Below are 19,340 nucleotides of genomic sequence, written 5' to 3' on the forward strand. Positions count from 1 at the left end.
TGTCAATCCAGACTTTCTTTGTTAACCCTGAGTTAAATCAGAGTAGGTTGAACCAGCCTCATAGTAAAGGTCTCTGTTGTCACTCTCCCTGACTGAGCTGCTGGCCTGACCCAAAATCCAAGGCAAAACAGAGAAACATCACAAACATAATAAAATTAACCTTCAACACATCATTGCTGTAAAACAATACAACACACAACTCAGATAAGATTGTTTAATAATCTGAATAATAATAATATGATCTGAGTTTGTGTATGTGTTATTGTTGATTGGCATTGGCAGAAGGTCTATGTTTGTATATATATATTTTTTTTTCTCAGTTGTGGATTTCCAGGGATTAGGCAGATGGGACTGTGATCTGCGTCCTGTACTAGGAAGGGAGTTCAACATACAGAGGATATCTTTCATTTATCTGGCTGAACATAACCTGAAAAACACAGTCAGGCAAAGCAGTCACATGACACTGGATATCAACTCGATAAGTAAAACCAGGTTTTCCTGGGTAAATGAGTAAGTAACAGGTGCACTTAAAACCCTGTTAGAGGATATGTTGTTTTCTATGCGTCTGTGTAAGAACAATAACTCCCTTCTTAAATGTGTCTGGATTTTTACTTTTCAACAGGGTCTCCAGGTTCTCCACATAAAACCAACACACAGTGAGAGGCGTTTTATTGTGTGTCTCTAAGCACTGCCCTCTGCAGTACAAACATAGAAACTACAAATGGGCCTCTGTAAGCAAACTGATGAAAATTTTTCATGGGCAGCAATCACAAATAAAAGAAAATAGCTGGCTCATTAAGGCTTGGATTCTACACTCCCAACTGCAGCACAAGGGGGTCATTCTCCCAGTAAAAACTGTAATCAGTTTAAATGCTCTTTCATCACCGTTAAAGGGATAGTTCACCCAGAAATGAGAATTCACTCATTATCTACTTACCCCTATGCCGATGGGTGGGTGAAGTGTTTGAGTCCACAAAACACTTTTGGAGTTTCATGGGTAAACTGAATTGACAGCCAAATCCAATACAATTGAAGAAATTAGTGAGCTATCTTCAGATGTAAAAAAAACAACAGAAAAAAACCATGCCTCCATACTCCTCGTGTGGTGTCATATGAGTGTCCGGAAGCCCCGACATTTGAATTCGACTTGAAATGGCCTCATTTACACAAAGTTTTAATCCTCTGATATCTTCCTACGAGCTGCATTCAGTCATACCGTCAGAGATGCTAACGTCTGCTACTTTAGCCACTTCTGGTGGACTTTTAAGCTTAAAACAAGCTTAAAATGACCTCATTTCGAGTTGAATATGAATGTAGGCTTACGGACACTTTAATGACACAAAACGAGCAGTATGGAGGCATGTTATCTTTTTCCTGTTTTATTATGTCTGAAGATAGGTAACTAATGTCTTCAATTGTATTGGATTTGGCTGCAACACTGTTTACCCCTGAAACTCCAATAGTGTTTTGTGGACTCAAACACTTCACCCACCCCTCCATCTGCATAAGGGTGAGTAGATAATGATTGAATTTAAATTTCTTTGTGAACTATCCCTTTAATGTCAAAGATGGATGCATGAAGCAAATAGACAGTTTGTGCCAATTATATATTGTTTATTGTTAAGTAGCTGTGACCATCCTTGAGGAGAGATGGTCACAGTTTGTGCTGATGATATAGTTTTTCTCTTTTTCTTTTCTTAAGGAGCAGTGACCATCTCTGAGGAGAGGAAGGTGTGTACAGGATCTGAAAAGTTCTCCAAGATGTGTGAATCTAATGAGGTAAGAGAACACTGGGAGATAATCAGGCAGGATCATGCTGTTTTCTCTTTCCTCTAGCTTTATATTTGATGTAATTTAGATGAAAATATCATGGTTTGTGACTTCTCAAACTCAAATTAATTTACATTTGAAATGACAGCTGTATTGTGTGTTTTGCAGCTGGACTTGACATTCCATCTGTTTGTTTGCGCACTGGCAGGAGCAGGAGCTGCTGTCATTGCCATGGTGAGAATCAGTACTTATTGGCACTGACTGGTATGCCCTCCAACTTGTGGGTAAAGCTTACAGTAGGAAACAAATGAACACACATTATCTGTCTTATCATTAGAAGTAAAAAATAATAGAAAGGCCTCTCCACCTAGAGAGAGACTGAGAGAGAAGGGCAGAGCAAATCTAAACTTGTATGTGTGCAGTGATACAGAAGATGAGTCAGCATGCTGTTCAGATATCTGAGGTGTGGAAAGGATCAGTCCTGTCAGATATACCCCACAAAACCACATGCATACAACATTCATTATGCATTAATTTTCTCTACCTGCTTATTCCTGCTTAGATTTTCCTGCATTCATCCCACGCTGCTTTTGAGAATATAAGTTAGAAAATAGACAAAGATCATATATTCTATTTCTATTTAATTCCAATTTTAACCTGCACTTACAGGCTTGTGGCCTTTTGTGGGCAGCATAAACAAGTTGTAAACACAGCGTCGACCAAGGATGGTTTAATCTACACTGGGTTTCAAGATATTTTTAATTTACATTGTTGAGTGTGATGTCAAGTTCCACAGACCAAACCAGAACTGCAGTCTCATGTCTCCAAAATGTAAATGTGCCATATTTAGCTATGAAGGCTATTATTCATCTGCAGCTATTAAAAATAATTCAGGTTGAAGTTCAATGGTAGTTGCCTCTACCAATAGGCTACAATGGTTGCCCCATACAAACGGCTGATGTCTGTTTGCACTGTTGTAAAGTGTATGTAGTGCACCTGGTTTGCTCCATTTGTACTATTTTTAAGGTTTACCCTGACTCTTCGTCTCAGGTCCATTTCCTGATGGCTCTAGCTGCTAACTGGGGCTACCTGAAGGACGCCAGCCGGATGCAGAAGTACGAGGACATCAAGTCGAAGGAGGAACAGGAGCTGCATGACATCCACTCCACACGCTCCAAAGAACGCCTTAATGCCTACACATAAACATCCCTGTCAGACACACTGATGATGATGATGATGCGCACACAGGCACTCACACACACACACAGACACAAAGGGCATGATACAAGCCTAAGTCAATCAGAGATAAATAATATATACATAGGTGAAAAAGACAACAAAAACATGTGTTCAGACACAGATACAGAAACAAGTTGGCAGACATTAACAAACAAATTATGACTATACACTAATACCAATATCATCCTCATGTCAGCAGTAGATTATTGGCTCTGGGGGTCTGTGCTAACACCATGTGAGTTTGCTCCATGTATATTTTCAACACAAAAGAAAAAACAAAAATGAGGAGGAGAAGAATAAAAAAAATGTTACACTTTGAATTTGGTCCCTGTTTTCCTGAATAGTCGTATTAAATTATCCTGAGTTTGAATTTGCCTTTTTTTTAATTATTATTTAAAGATAGCAAATATTTTAGTGAAAGGTTGCTCATTAGTTGTGGCAGCAAACTACACCATTGCTCAGCATGCAAAACAGCTGTCACAGAAACATATCATAGAAATGTAACGAGCTGTTAGCATAACACACAAAGGCCAACTATCTACAGCAGATATGTGCATGAGTCTGGTATCAATGAGCTCATCATATAATATGGGAGCCACTCCTGCTCAACAGCCTTGTACTTGCCGTACACCATACACGTTATCACTCTCTCTCTTTCTCTCTCTCTCTCTCACACATACACGCACATAGATGTGGCTGAATGGTCGGTGTTGTGCAGGTAATGTTGTATGGTGGTGTCATGCTGTGTCGCACCACTAAATGATGACTGGTATTGCAGAGAAGTGTGGGCCTTGAGGAAGCATGTACCCCCTGGTTACAAATAGGATGCTAATTTTTCCTACCCTTCTCCCTTTTCCCTACTTTTTCATCCAACCTAACCACTTTCTCCTATGTGTCACCTCCTCATCTTGAGCCCACATACAATAATTGTTCTGCATACTTGTTACACATACTGAAGACAGCATGTCACACAAGTAGTTAATTCTTGAAATGAAATTCTTGAAATGTTTAAGCAGGTGGGTTATTGTAATAATGATAATTAGACAAATTATGGACTGATAAAGTACTCTGATGATCATGAATCAATTCTAATTCTCTTAATGTTAAGGCTTCTGTCATCAGAGTAAAAGTTAAAGAATTTCAAAGAGGCCATTCAGGCTTTGCGTGCTCCCTCCCTTTCATCCCCAGTTTGTATAAACTTGGGAATTGTCCTCAGAAACAGCACATCATAACAGCACAAAGTTTTTTGAAATGTGTACTATTTTCATCACTTTGTTGAATAATGTCTTTTTCTCACTTTTTGGGTTTTGCCACATTTTAATCGGCATTGTGTAATTTTGGCATGGGGGTATTTAAAAGTGGCAGTTGTGCGGAGATTGGGCTTTTATCACTTTTACATTTTCATGTAACGATTTTTCATTTCAGTGGTTCTGCAAGAGGCCCTGTTATTTTCCTTTCTTTAATTGAGCCCTAATCTAAACAAAATGTACTTGTCATTTAATTTTTCAAACATCACTGATGCTAATGTGACAAACACTGGTGAACTGAACAGATGGTTACTGTGACTTCTGGGTGGTGTCTTGGTTGTGGCTTTACTATTTACTACGGTTTTTGGTCTCAGCATGTTTGGGTTTAAAGATAGAGGATCTTTCCAAAAAGCATTTTCAGGAGCAGCTTTTTGTACCAACATGTGAGGAGTTTGGTTGAGTTTCAGGAGTCGGTTTGATACCAAAATGGATGTGACAGTATGCAGTGGTGGGAACAGGTAGAAGGAGATGAACTCAGCAGTAGCTACAGGGACTCCATTGGAGTAATATTGTTGGTAATGAAGTCCAAAATGAATGATTCTTAATTAGGAACACTTTATATGATAAATTTGTGGTTTCCAGATTAGGCTATACACTGTATTACTTCTGGATGAGCATACCTTCATGGATTTTCTATCAATCTGCAAAGATTGGATTTTTAAAACTGTCATAGTTCTAACTGGAATATTGTTTTGAAATTACACTTAGACTTGTTTCAACCTTTAGTTATGATACCAAAACTTTATTATATTGGTCCTTCTGGAGGGATACATTTTTTTGTAAGCGCAAAAGTGAGATTAGAAAATGTATCAAAAAAACTTTTTGCAGGGGTTACATTTGTATTCAATATAAAATTGAATTGACCCAGCCATTAGAATAAGATGATTGTATGTGTTGTCCTGTTTGTAGCTGTGAAGGAAAGAGGTGATTCTCTATCTGCCAGTAGAGATGATTGAGAGATTATTCATTGTGTCTGCAGAATGATTCCTGAACGAATGATGAAGATGGTGATGACTGGTTTAATTTGATGAATATACCAGCACACATACACACAGATGCACTACACCATGACATTACTCTGAGCCATAATTCTTTCTTTACCAATATCATTTCACTATTTTACTATCAACTTTTAATCTCTGAAACGTTTTAAATGTGAAACCATTTAATTAGAAATATAAATGTGTTTTTTCATTTTTTTTATGTGCAGTATCAAGCACTATACCCAAATTGACTCTGTATAAAGATATACATATATGTGCAACAGTTGAGGGGAGAGGTCAAGATAATGATCTCCTGCTGGTCCGGAGTCTGGAGGGGGGGTGATTCGTTGCCAATGTCCTGAGCTTCTTCTTTCTACGAAAGCTGCATTAACACACACAGGAATTGTATTTGCTTCCTGGGCAACACAGCAGTAGCTGTACATGAAAAACTATTTACACAGAAAATGGTGGGTGTGCTGCAGATTATCAAGTTCTGGGCCTCTGCGAGATGATTTTCTTATGGTATATTATTTCAGCTAAGTATATTAGCTGAAATAAAATAGATGGCCCTTCACAGTATGGCTCTGATACAATTTCAGTTTATTTTCACAATAATTACTAAAAGGATAACAGTTCAGTATCATGAATAGACTAGATAGAATCTAACATTTGTCTGTTAAATACTGATGAACCTGTTAGTTTTCATAGAGACAGAAAGTCAACAAAACATCCAAAACACATTTCAGTGTCCAAAAAGGCACTGAAGTCATTTTTTACAAACCACATGGAATCAAATTTCTTCCAGTATGAAAGTGGTACAACAGACTTCAAATATATTTCTTTGTGTTGTGTAAATGCAGTTGCATGTGACACAAAAAAATTGAAAAAATGTGTACCATCAGTATAGAATACTACTCCTTCAGACTCGTGGCCTGTTCAGGGGTTTCTTGGCTGCGTACAGTCAGTATTTTTAAGGGTCTAGTTTTACAGTAACAGTATTTTTTCATTTAATTGCCTGACAATGGATGTCATGTCAGTGTTTTTAACATCAGGTAAAAGAAAATAATGTTTTTTGTGCACTTATTGACCATTGTGAGCTCTCTCTCTCTCTCTCTCTCTCTCTGTGTGTGTAAGTGCATTGTGGTCCACTGTGGGACCTGTGTGTAGTATTGCAGCATTGGTAATAACCTGAAGAAATAACGATGAAAATGAATGCATACATAATAAAGAAGATAATATTGTACTAGATTGAAAAAAAAAGAAAGAAAATCTAGTTGTTGTTTGTGGCATGGTTATGCATTCAATGGTCATAATTTTAATGATTAAAACAAAAATATTAATATTTCCCACTGGCACTGTTCTGCTGTTTTTTGTTTCAAACTTTTCAGTGTGAAGTTTTGCTGTTTCCTCTTGATAATGGTGTTGCTAAGCTTGCTTGCTTATTCCTTTGTTTTCCACCAGAGCAATATATTGTAGCAGTTTGCCAGAAATCTATACACATAAATCGCTGGCATACAAATGCATGAATCATCTATTATTGCAAGTCCTAAGTGATATGATCACGTTGTTATTGTTTATGCTAATAAAACAGATTTGCAAACATGGTGTAATGTATTGCTCTGGCCACCCATTATCCTTTATGACAATAAACTCTTGAATCTTTACTCACCTCTGCTCACATCCTCTTCCTCTTTCTGGGCATAAAGGCTACTGTCTCACCACAGTTGCTTGTGTCCGCCTCCGATTTTTGTGACTATATTTGACTTTGACCGTGACTCGTCTGATTTTCTGTGCTGATGTGCTTTGACATTGCATGTTTATAAAAGAGTCACTGATGCATAAGTAACAGCTTCAAATAATAAGCAACAAGCGTAGTCAGCACAGCTCAAATATCCAGAGCACTTTATGTAACAGACGTTAATGAGGCAAAAATTATCATTCAAGCTAGTTCCAGTAAATTTAACAAAAAAATATTTACTTAAGCAGTTTGAGCAGAACACAGAGTGATCTTTACCAGAAGGTGTCACTGTGGCCTAAATGATTTACTGTTTGAACAGGCAAAAGAAGATTCAGCTACTGTTTAATCCAGTAAGAGAATGTGAGCTGCTCTTATTTTCTTAATTTCTTTGTCCTTAACTCTGTAGTCCACGTCTCTTTGTAAAGATGAATATGTGTATTGACATGTACTAATCCTGAGGCTTTCTTGTCTACCTGCTGACCACAGCTGAGAATGGACCAACTTCAACATTCCATGATCCTGACCACAAATCCATTTGATTCAGAAAAACTGCCCATGTCAGTGAGATAAAGCACACAAAATCTGACCTTCTGTGCAACAACAGCTCAGCTGCTTATCACAGGATGAAAAGTCAGATTCTCTTAGCCTGAACAAAGTCCTTTCTTGTTCATCGTGAACTGAATCACAAATCTAAAAGTCGATGATGCCGTGGTCTGTGACCTTATATTGATCATCATGTTTTCCATTGTTGCATTATGTCAGTTTGGACATCGGGAGTAGAGTTTTTTTGTCTCTCCATGATATTCAAGACTTTTTGTACTTCACTCTGGTTGTTTAGTAGCAGACTTTATCTTCTTTACTCCTTCAATTTTGTACATATCTGTGCCAACAGCTTGGGCAGACAGTGTCTTTTTTATTTGTAAAGACATTAACTTGCTTGCATATATAAATAAAACAAAATAATACACTTGTGTATTATTGTGAGTTTTTGTCTTCATTTCACTTAAAAGCACTGTCACACTGCAACATGAATATTGAAAAAAACATTATCTATGACAACATGCCAGCACAAATACTACCAGTTTAGAACACACACACACACACACACACACACACACACACACACACACACACACACACACACACACACACACACACACACACACACACACACACACACACACACACACACACACACACACACACACAGATTGGTGAAAGTCTAAAAGGTTGTAAATGGGTTCTTCCTTGGCACGTACCCTTCCACCAAGTTTCAAGAAAATGTATTCAGTAGTTTATGTGTAACCCTGCTAACAGTCAACCAGAAAGACAAACATTAACGAAAACATAAACTCCTTGACATAAGTACATATAAATATCCTTACTAGAGGTTTCTGACTTTCCTAAAAATAATCAAGTTGCAGGTGTAAGGGTATAATTCTACAACTCTAAATATCTATAAGGACAAGCATGTTACTCATGCATTCACAAGCAAAATAGCCTGTCAGACATGTACTATACTCATACTACTTCCCTGAGAGTATTAAAATTGACACAAATGGACTCATGCTTACCATTCTTATCCAACATCCATTATTCTTAATGAGAATGGTTAAGGGATTTGGCAACTTCTAACATTTTGTCTTAATAACATACAGTATTAATCGAAGACCTGGTACCATTTATGTGAAATCATTCTGATGATCAAATGATGAAGTTGAATGGTTGAATTAATGTCTATTTAAAAAAGAAAATTCTGTTACATGTGTCAGTGGTACATGCTACTATGTTCAGAAAAACATGAGAACTTACGATGCAAAACACTAAAAGATACTAAAATAACAATACCTCTTTGGTTTCCTTTATTTACAAACAGCTATACATGTATTAACTTTAAAAACAACAATTTTGTTGCATGTGTAACATGTAATAAATGTAACATAAAATCATGTGTTAGAATTTCAGTCAGCTTAAATATGATATGTACTTTTTTTCACAAAATATTTGTAAATTGTCTTTGTTTACTCAGGATGTGTTATCATCTTTGTGCATTTCTTAAAATCTGTAAATGTAGCATTACCATTACAAGAGGTCTGCTAATATAATTGTTATCACAAAAACAGAAAAGGTTATGGTCACTTAATGAGAATGATAATGATAAGACCAGTAAGGACATGTCATGTCACTCACTTATCATGACATTTTTTGATATGTTAATATTAAGTCAGAAAATGATAACCTAAATGATGACATCATCAATTGACTGGTCCATGTCATTTGTTTCTGATGTGTTGCCAGAAACAGAAAAAGAGGGAGCAGAGCAGGGAGGGGTGGTGTTAGAGGATGTTGAGGGACAAGATGACTTGCAGACTTGAGCATACAGGTGGGCAAATGGGTCATGTGTGTTTTCAGTATTATGGAAGACCTTCTCCTTCTCATTCAAAGGCTCAGTATAAATGGGGTCATCATCTGTAAAACACTTAGTTTTTTCTTTGCTGTGGAAGATGAGATGTTTACTCTGGACTGGACCAACTCTGTCATAAACCTCTGAGTAGACTGAATCTGGGTAGTCCGTGTCAAAGCAAGGATGTGACGTTGAGGAGCTAGGAAGGGGAGCAACAGTTGCTCTTGAAGTGGGGGGTTTGAGTGGAAGAACAACTGCAGGGTCCACATACAGAGCCAAGGACAGTTGTAGTTTTGATACAGACTGAATGCATTCTGCTGGGTTAGCATATACAGGGTCTGATTGGCAACTTTGATGACCTCCAGAGTGGCTGTCATTTGTGGGAACCAATGGCAGAGGCATGAGAGTGATAGGAGCTGGCTGTGCTGATACACATTCTGATTGTGAAACCAGTTCTCCTTGAATACGAATACTCTCTTCAGAAGCTCCACATTTCCCCTCCTCTGTCCTCAGGTCCCTCTCCACAATAGCCATACCGGTCATATCAGGTATTTTGGGGAGAGGGGAATTGGTCTGTTTGTATGTTGTGATAACTCTCTTACCCTCTTGATTTTGGTTACCTGTTGTAATAGCTAAAGTCTTTCGGTTGATGGTGCTCTGGATCAGGAAAAATATTTTCTCAGCCTGCGGTGTCTCGAAGGTGAATGTTCCAGGACCAGAGTCACAGCGTCTCCCTGCTTCAATGGTTAAAGCCAGCTGGTGGGAGAAGACAAAGAAGAACATAAAGCATGTTCTGACCAGCAGCACTTAAAAAAGAAATACAATGAAACACTCCGGTAATAATTAATTGTGAACAGTAAATGGAGACATTATGATTGTTTATGATACCTTATCTTTTCCATATCGTCTCAGCAGTTCATAAGGCCACTCCCTGACAAGTTTCTTTCTCTGTGTTTCTCTCAGCTGCAGTGCCTCCTGTCCCACCTGCAGCCAGGCGAACCCCTGTAGACCACAACGTGTTGCTGCATCCGTCCTCTGAACTATAACCCAGAATTCTGCAAAGCAGGAGAATATTCTCTGTTATAACTATGCACATAAAATAAGTAATCATTTTTCAAAATGATCCTTCAGGAATAAAGAAGAATTTTTAGGTGTTAAGACAGTAAGATTGCACAATTTCTTTGCAAGGTTCGGGCCTCTAAGTAAATCACTAGTGGCATTATGGAGCCATGTTTTTATGATGGGGCCTGGTTTGGTGTCTGTCCTCTGTATGTGCACTGCGATGCATTTGCACAATTCCATTAATTGATAATTGGTAGCAGGAGTGAGGCAAGAGACAAACCAGTCTCTAACCCCTTCAGACAAAACACACCTGTGTTAAGTGCTGTGAAACACCACTTAAATAAAAGTATACACATTTTCTTTTACTTATGACTTATCCCACAACAAGAGAAATGCAAAAATAACAACAACACAGAAAGTTATTGAGCGCCAAAACTTAATAAACAAACAAAACATGTTTTACGTATTCCCTACGATTCACTTGCAAACACAATATGGTTTGCAAATACAAAACACCATTAACAAACTAATGCATTTTGTTTCGCAAATACAAAATACACCTGACAAACAAATACACTAAATATTTCTGATATATAATCTTCAGGAACCAATAGTCTTCCGCAAAGTCAAAAAAAATTTATTCCACAAGTTACAAAAAATGTCTCCTACATGTAGAAAAATAAAGTACAAAAAATATATCCCGTTAAGACAAAAAAATTATATTTTACAAGTACAAAAAAAGATATTCTACAAGTACAACACAAAAAAGACTTTTGTCATGATTTTTCCCCATTGTGTCAATCTGAGGATTTTCCCAGTTGAATGCAACCCCGATCAGTCATTGTGGAAGAGAGAATGATGGCTTTCTGGCAGTGTAAGCTAAAAACACTAAATATGTGACCTGGTCTGATGCTATCTGTCCTTGTGTTTTTGTGTCACCTTAAATATGTCCTTCTCCCTCAAATATGTAAACTGTCCTTTGGTCCCTTGAAAGGCGCTATAAAAATGTTTGTTATTGTTATCATCAAATGAGTGATGTGCATGAGTCAACACTGCGGTAAAACCAGCTGTTGTTTGTCTCTCCGTAGTCAAACCAGCCACCTCTAAATTTGGAGTTTTCCCGTATACAGATGTTTACAGTACATTTTGAAATGGCCCAGAGCAGCATTTTCTGTACTTGTAAAAAAAAAAAGTTTTGTAACTTGTGGAAATCATTTTTCTGTGCTTTTATGTTCTGTTTCTGAAGCATTATTTGTTGGAAATATGCAGTGTATTTGTTTGTCAGATGCGTTTTGTATTTCCGAAACAAAATGCATTCGTATCTGATTGGGGTTTTGTTTTTGCAAACCACATTGTGTTTGCAAGTGAATTGTAGGGAATTTGTAAAACTTGTTTAGTTTGTTTTGGCATGAATTTAGCTTCATACAGTTAATCAAATGGTGGGGAAAAAAGAGAGGAAAACCAATGAAGTAGAAGATTTACCTTCATCTGATGAGGCATATATCTGGTTCTCCTCCAAATGAAGCTGATTTGAGCCTGAGCGACCTCCTCCCTGAGAGAACATAATGCATGTACACCAGGCATTGTATACAAACTGATATTATACTACAATATGGAGGGCCAAGTGTCTCAGAATTCTCTCCCCTCTTTTTCTGCTGTATAGCCACCCACATTGAGTCTGGTTCTGCTAGAGGTTTCTTCCAGTTAATGAGGGAGTTTTTTCTCTCCACAGTCGCCAAAGTGCTTGCTCATTGTGGTAACTGTTGGGTTTCTCTACAATTTTTAAGGCCTCGACCTTACTATGTAGAGTGCCTTGAGATAATGTATATTGTGATTTGGTGCTATTAATGTATAATTATATAATTTAATTTATTTTGTAGTCCACAGAAACAAAATAGGTATGCTGCCTTCTTTTTTCCAGTTTTTTTCTAGAATAACTCAGGTTTAAGACAATTGTCACAATGTGACAATGTGACAAAAACATTTCTGTTTCATCTCACCTGAAACATGCTGTGACACAGTTTTTTGACCCAGTCCACACAGTCGTCTTTGAGTGCAGCAAACACCAATGTTCTATCCTGTGTTTCCACACAAAATGCAGACATGTTCTCCTGCAAGCAGCAAAAATAGGATCTTGTAGTATTTATTTTAACCATTATTGCTACATGGAACGATTGTAAACGGACTATAAATATGTAAAGATTATGACCTCACCATGGGGCAGGCCTCAGCGTTTGAAGGCAGTCTGACAACACTGATCAGCTTGGACAGTTGAACCACCTTCAGCTTTTTCTTCCCAAGAGGCTGGTGGTGTCTCCTGACTGCGGTGCCATGATCCACTTCTGCACCACCACCTGGGGGATAAATGACAGACACACAGAGACAGGTCAGCCAGGTTCAACTACAAACCCATCCAGACTTAACTAAAACAATCAGATCGATTCCATTGTAACTGAGAGGGTTTGTTTTTGATCTGGACCCAAAAGCTGACACATAGATGGATTGGTTTGTGATTGAGCAAAAAAGTATTTTAATAAAGTGCAGAGGCAGGCAGGTAACAAGCTTGGTGCTGGCTGAGACTGAGCCTGTGATCCAGTGAGCTGGAGATAAGGCAGGCAGGTTGGCTCTGGCGATCCTGAGGCAAAAATAGAAAAAACATGAGGAGGATTTACGAGTTACCAGGTGTTGGACTCACGCCAAGGGCCAGGACTGCCGCACTCACACACATACTCACATGCAACACAGGGGAGGAGGCGAACAGGAGGGGAGCAGAGAGAAAAGGGGGAAACACTATAGAGCAGGGGTATTCAACTAAAATTTAAAGAGATCCAGTTAGAGAAAATTTCTTGAAGCAAAGGTCCGGAAGATCATAATGTCTAACTATTTAGTGTGATATATATTTAGCCTGTGTAGCCTAGTAGTTGTATCAACATCTGCATGTACTAAATACCTGACTGTCAAATCAAATGAATTCAGTACGATTCAAAAACTTTTGGACAATATTTATTGTCACGTAAAACAAAGAACTGAACATATATGTATGATTGCAGATATGTATAATGTTCTCTCATTAACTAAATAAAAGTAGGGCTGCATTTCAAAATAAGAGAAAATAAATAAAATGTGAAAATTGTGCATGTTCAAATAAAGGGCTTAACTTCAGAAAAATAAAATAAAGGGAGCAAAAGCTTGAATTTCCCTTTTTCTGTTTCACATCTTGACTCAAAAGTCTCAACCAATTTTACAGATAATAAATCTCAACACATCTTAACAATTGAACAGTTTTAGAATCACTTTCTTCCCCTCTTATATCCCACTCCCCCACTTTGTTCGTCTGTTTCTCTCCCTTTCTCCGTCTCACTCCTGTTTCTCCACTTTCTCCGTCTCACTCCTGTTTCTCCACTTTCTCCGGCACAGTCGTTTGTTTCTCTCCCTTTCTCCGTCTCAGTCCTCTGTTTCTCTCCCTTTCTCCAGCTCACTCCTGTTTCTCCACTTTCTCCGTCTCACTCCTGTTTCTCCACTTTCTCCGTCTCACTCCTGTTTCTCCACTTTCTCCGGCACAGTCGTTTGTTTCTCTCCCTTTCTCCGTCTCACTCCTCTGTATCTCTCCCTTTCTCCGTCTCAGTCCTCTGTTTCTCTCCCTTTCTCCAGCTCACTCCTGTTTCTCAACTTTCTCCGTCTCACTCCTGTTTCTCTCCCTTTCTCCGTCTCACTCCACTGTTTCTCTCCCTTTCTCCGTCTCACTCCACTGTTTCTCTCCCTTTCTCCGTCTCACTCCTCTGTTTCTCTCCCTTTGTTTTCTCTACCTGTATCTCTATCTTTCTTTTTCTTTCTACCGTCTTTTCATGTTTAAATTGCCTCTAACTCTCTCATCTGTCTGCACTGTAGAGTCGCAATGTTTACCGCCTGGAATGCACAGACTTGATTGGCTGAGTAGTATCACGTGGGATGGCTTAACTCGCATGCAATTGGTCTGTGCGTTTCCTCACCCGCTAAACCACTACCGTAAAGACTACAAAAGCTGTGCCGGTTACAAATAGAAGCGCCCCGTCAGGTTTTAAATCATAACCTTCTGTTTTGGCTGTAGGTCCGGGTCCGTACGGGACGGCTTCTGGGTCCGGACTCGGACCGCGGTCCGCCTGTTAGTGACCTCTGCACTAGAGGAACAGCCTGAGCCGTGACAGTAACGACCTAATTTCCAAGAGAGAAAATATCATCCAAGAATACACAAACCCACCCTTGAATCTTTTAATGGAAATTCAGGCTGTATTAGATTTTGCAGATGGATTAATGGATGTGAAGGGCAAGGACGAAGATGGATGAAAAAAGGCCCTGTTGGGCTTGTCTGTGAGGATATGCTGTGGACTGGGCGGATAGATACTCAGTGTGGGGGTTCCGTCTCAGGCACATTTCCGCCAGCTGATGTTGGACCCCCAAAAGTCAGATATAAATTGAGTGGAGTTGACTTTGGGCTTGATGGATATCGTTGAGGTTGTTACGGATGTAGAAACCTTATGCTTGTGATTACCAGTGGCTAAGGACCTTTAGGGTTTAAGGTTCAGTGTGTAAAGGGCAGGCAACAGGGCGGCTGTGGCTGAGGGGTAGAGCGGTCGTCCTCCAACCTGAAGGTCGGCAGTTCGATCCCCAGTCTTCCCCATCTGCATGCCGAAGTGTCCTTGGGCAAGATGCTGAACCCTGAATTGCCCCTCATAGAACAACAAAGTGCTGCTAATAGATGCACTGTATGAATGTGTGTGTGATTGGGTGAATGTAAAACTGTACTGTAAAGAGCTTTGAGTGGTCATCAAGACTAGAAAAGCGCTATATAAATACAAAACCATTTACCATTTAACATCGTCTCAAACTGAGTGCTCATCACTCCCCCTCCATTCCTGAGCGTGAGGAGGGCTACGGTGGCCCTCATGCGTTAAAACGCCAGACGACCTCACTGAGCTGTCTTCTCTCCAGTGAGGAGAAGTCTATAGATCAATATATTTACTAATGTCACCTATTTCGTATGTAAACAGTAGTTGATAGTTTACATGTAGAAAATATGTTACCACGCTGTGGTAGTGCTTTATTACTGACGTTTGGTAGCTGAATTAGCTGAATGCTAATGCGGGCTAAAAATGCTAATGGTAGCTAACGTTAGCCAACAGAGTCGTTTAGCATGATAACAGGGAGACGGTGTTAGCAGGAGACACATGCCTTCTCGGGTTTACGCACTGAAACAGCTGACAGCTGTACTGAGTTGAGCAAGAGAAGAGGGGGAGGTCCTGGAGCTGCAGCAGTGAGGAGGAGGAGAGAATGAACCACTGGGACCAGACTGAGGCTACAGGTTTCTGTTACAACATGTCACCTGACATCACCAGACTGTGTGTCTATTACAACACTGAACTATAACCATGTATGGCCAAACCCTCCAATATAAGACCAACCTAGCAATAAAGTGAAACATCACACCAAGACAAATAGTTGTAGAAGTAGACACTGTAAGGTTGCTGTACCTCCCATATTCTGGATCTCCAGTCGACCCACTTCTCTACTGGTGGAGGCAAACAGAGACAACAACACTGGCTTCCAGTTCTGAGAAGAAAGAGATGAATGGTTAATGATTGGTAATGACAGAGTAATCAGAAACTGGTTAGGACAGTTCAGGGCGGTCTGACTTTGCAGTAATTCAAAAATTTTGTACACACATTACATATGGTAGTCCTCTATACTTTTCTCCACCTTTCCTTCATAACACCCCCCTTCCATTCCCACACACCTGCAACATGCTCACGCTAAATATTGTCTTCATGAAAGCAGTTTCAATCCTTCCAAATTTGATAAAAAGAGGTAAACATCCTTTCTCTGTTGTCCATATATACAGGTACAGAAGAGCATCAGCATGAGAGAATGGAAAAGTAAGTTTTACAGTGCAGTTAACAGTGATTAGTAATGGACTCTTTGTATTTCAAACTTGTCTATACTAATTGCGGTTAAAGGTTAAAGTTAAATGTGTACTTCAGTGCAGAAGCAGTAGCACACAGCATAGGTGCATACTACCTGTTAGTACTTCACAGGAATGTGTTTTGTAGAAACTGTGTTGTGTTTCAACATGTTCCTTTGGATTCTTGCGCCAGTTTCTCATTTGTGCAGAACAAAGAACAATTGATCCCAAGCTATGGCTCATGTCTCATTCCATTAGCAAACAGTTGAAACTGAATAAAACTGGTTGTGAATGTCACTTGTTAGGTACTGTGCAGAAGGCACAGAGCCATAGTGTATTATTAGCTTGTAGGATAGTATATTATCTCGTAAAGACATATGCCTTTATTTTACTGTGATCCATACACAGAATAATTACCAAGCAATACAAGAAAACAACTGTATGCTCAACTGCAAATATGTGACTCTCAAGTGCTCACTAAAACAAGAAGGCAAAACAGCAGAATGTATGATCATATGTCCATACTCACTTTGCCAGTTTTGTATGGTTGGAGGTAAACCTTCCCTGTTTTGGTGTAGGTGTCCATCTGGGAAGCAAATGCACTGCCCTTTAGATTAGGAAATAGGTATATGGGTTTCTGTCTTTTTTTTCTCCTTTGGGTTGGGTCACGCCCACACAGAGACATTTTTGAAATATGATCCTTACCTGATATGCGTGTACACACAGGTAGAAGCAGTTATGATTGCAGAAGAGAAGAGATTCAATACACTTTTCTGTAAATATCTACTGACAAATACATATATATTATTTTATGTCTAAACAGCAATCAATAGTTAGTTAGAGAATTAATAAATATAAATTATGCGGCCTACTATTGACATTAAAGATGAGCTTAAGGCCCATGTTTGCCATATTAACACATATACTCAAACACATATATATGGATGGCTGGATATATTCTAATATAATTGATATTTTAATTCACATTTTGTGAACACCAAGGAGGCTTTTCTGACGGCTCAACAACTGGTGAGGAACCAAAGAGACAGGCAGAAATACAGTGTACAGCATTTAGATTAAGCACAACAGACCCATAATAAATATTACCTTGGTGAAAATAGTTTTTTAAGGACATAAAAACTAGTATGACCCACAATTTTCTCTTATTATACTCACTATAGACAAATCAGAAGTTCTAATTCTCTTTACTAAACACCTCAGCGATGCATAGATGCAGAGATGCCAGGAGGGCTTCCACAGAGTGATCGGCAGAAGGCAGGAAGAAAGCAGGATGCAAACTAATCGGCGGAAGAATTGGCATCTGATGCAAACAGAGACAGAAAAGAGTGTAAGTACTCAGGCGAATGACAGAGAAAACAATAGAACTTAAACCAATACTAACAATACTACCGCATAGTAGGACTTTATAATCTGGTTATGAGTAGAGGGTTGACCAGGGTTCGTTGCATTTCGAGATGAGGATGCGCCTAAGATGGCTGCCTTAAAGCTCCCTATAACACGTGAGGCACTTGTTATTGCTCAAAAATCAGACCTCTCTCTTACTAAAGGCTTTTTGTCCATGTCTAAATCAGGAGAACGTGAAAGCTGTTTGTGTCCATACTTTTTGAGGATGGGGTCTTGATGCAGAAACGGACTCCACATACAGCTAAGTCAGTAAGTGCAGAGGATGACTTAACTGGTGATTGGAGCATGGTGGTTCAGATTGTTGTCCCTTCTGCTTATCGAAAGCAGGTACTGTCTCTTGCACATGATCACCCATTGTCCGGACATTTGGGTATTACAAGAACCTACATTAGAGTCCTTAGACACTTCTTCTGGCCTGGTTTAAAAGGGGATGTGGCGCAGTTCTGTCGTACCTGCAAAATCAGTCAGATTGCAGGAAAATCAAATCGTTCCCTCTGCTCCTCTCTACCCTGTATCAGCCCTCGGTGAACCATTCGAGCATGTGATTGTAGACTGTCTTGGCCCGTTACCTAAAACAAAGTCTAGTAATGAGTTTTTGTTAACAGTAATGTGTACTGCCACACACTTCCCAGAAGCAATTCCTCTTTGTAGGATAACGTCTCCCCTCATTGTTAAAGACTTGACAAAGTTGAGGATGGTCTTGAACTGCATGATGCGAGTCGACAATGTCCCAGACTGCTCAACTCTTAGGTACTGTCTGAGATGTCTTCATTTCTTCCCCACCTCTCTGAAGAACAGAAGGCTGCTATTGAGACTCTAATTCAGGCCCATCAAACTACAGTACAGTACTTATTGAGCTGTGTGTCCACTCGTACTAGTGAACTGTTTGTTGTTCCTCAACTGCCTTTTGTTAGCTGTGGGATTCTTTGCTAGACTTTTGGCCATGAAGCTGTAGGGGAGAGTAGTCATTTGGTTTCAACATTGTTTTCTCCTTTTTATGTGCTGCCAGGGAGGTTCAGCTTTTGTACTTATCTTTTTGTTAGGCAGAAGTATGTTTGGTTCTAGTTAGGGATGCGTTTTGTTTGTTATTTTGTTAGGCTCTCCCTGAAGTCATTTTGCTTCTGTTGTTGGCAATAAATAACCTTAACTGACCTGCTTGACTCTTGACATCTTTTAATCTGGTCATATGTTACTCCCCCTACCCCTAGACCAAGTTGGGGACGTAACAGGAGGATATAGAATTTGTAGCCTGTGATAGAATGTACTGCCAAACTGTTTCTCAGGGGATACACACTGTGGCCTGTACCACTGACTGACTGACCATCATCGATCTCTGGAAATAATTGACTGAATTTATTGACTACATGGAGGCAATAAATTTGTATCCGTCTCCACAAGGACACACGTGTCCTGACAGTAGCTCTCTTTTATACAGTTTTACAAATCCCAAAGGTGACAAAAGCAACTCACTTCTCTT

At 39.2% G+C, this 19,340-nt stretch overlaps 2 protein-coding genes across 6 annotated transcripts in view; one reads left to right on the top strand and one right to left on the bottom strand.

Annotated features, from left to right (window-relative positions):
- Window positions 1-8,010, top strand: part of LOC118121988 (neuronal membrane glycoprotein M6-a) — a 45,980-nt gene extending 37,970 nt beyond the window's left edge. The window contains exons 5-7 of one of the 3 annotated variants that reach the window (XM_035178376.2): window positions 1,706-1,779; window positions 1,939-2,004; window positions 2,821-8,010. In XM_035178376.2, the coding sequence (XP_035034267.1) occupies window positions 1,706-1,779; window positions 1,939-2,004; window positions 2,821-2,973 (293 nt within the window). In that variant the 3' untranslated portion in view covers window positions 2,974-8,010. Of the gene's footprint in view, window positions 1-1,702; window positions 1,780-1,938; window positions 2,005-2,820 lie in introns of all 3 variants that reach the window. The other 2 variants (XM_035178368.2, XM_035178385.2) reach the window with 2 other exon arrangements.
- An 874-nt stretch (window positions 8,011-8,884) lies between these two features.
- Window positions 8,885-17,068, bottom strand: LOC118121967 (docking protein 1). 3 transcript variants are annotated; one of them, XM_035178323.2, is made up of 7 exons: window positions 16,968-17,068; window positions 16,011-16,089; window positions 12,718-12,857; window positions 12,504-12,614; window positions 11,986-12,055; window positions 10,330-10,496; window positions 8,885-10,197 (listed from the first exon to the last, which is right to left on the bottom strand). In XM_035178323.2, exons 1-7 carry the CDS (start codon window positions 17,022-17,024, stop codon window positions 9,277-9,279), a joined length of 1,545 nt encoding a protein of 514 aa, XP_035034214.1. In that variant the 5' UTR covers window positions 17,025-17,068; the 3' UTR covers window positions 8,885-9,276. The 3 variants fall into 3 exon arrangements, with proteins under 3 accessions (XP_035034214.1, XP_035034223.1, XP_035034232.1); XM_035178332.2 differs by lacking the exons at window positions 16,011-16,089; window positions 16,968-17,068 and adding an exon at window positions 13,238-13,385 and having other exon boundaries at window positions 12,718-13,138; XM_035178341.2 differs by lacking the exons at window positions 16,011-16,089; window positions 16,968-17,068 and adding an exon at window positions 13,238-13,373.
- Window positions 17,069-19,340: the final 2,272 nt, after the last annotated feature.

Source organism: Hippoglossus stenolepis, chromosome 2, assembly GCF_022539355.2.
Source record: "Hippoglossus stenolepis isolate QCI-W04-F060 chromosome 2, HSTE1.2, whole genome shotgun sequence".
NCBI classification, from domain to species: domain Eukaryota; kingdom Metazoa; phylum Chordata; class Actinopteri; order Pleuronectiformes; family Pleuronectidae; genus Hippoglossus; species Hippoglossus stenolepis.

What these genes read in the sequence shown, in the direction of transcription:
- LOC118121967 (XM_035178323.2), bottom strand. Translation starts at nt 17,024, where the DNA reads ATGGACACCTACACCAAAACAGGGAAGGTTTACCTCCAACCATACAAA. An exon ending in ACGCTGAGGCCTGCCCCATG is followed by an intron (nt 12,615 to 12,717) that starts GTGAGGTCATAA and finishes TGCTGCTTGCAG; the next exon opens with GAGAACATGTCTGCATTTTG. An exon ending in GACGATATGGAAAAGATAAG is followed by an intron (nt 10,198 to 10,329) that starts GTATCATAAACA and finishes TTCTCCCACCAG; the next exon opens with CTGGCTTTAACCATTGAAGC.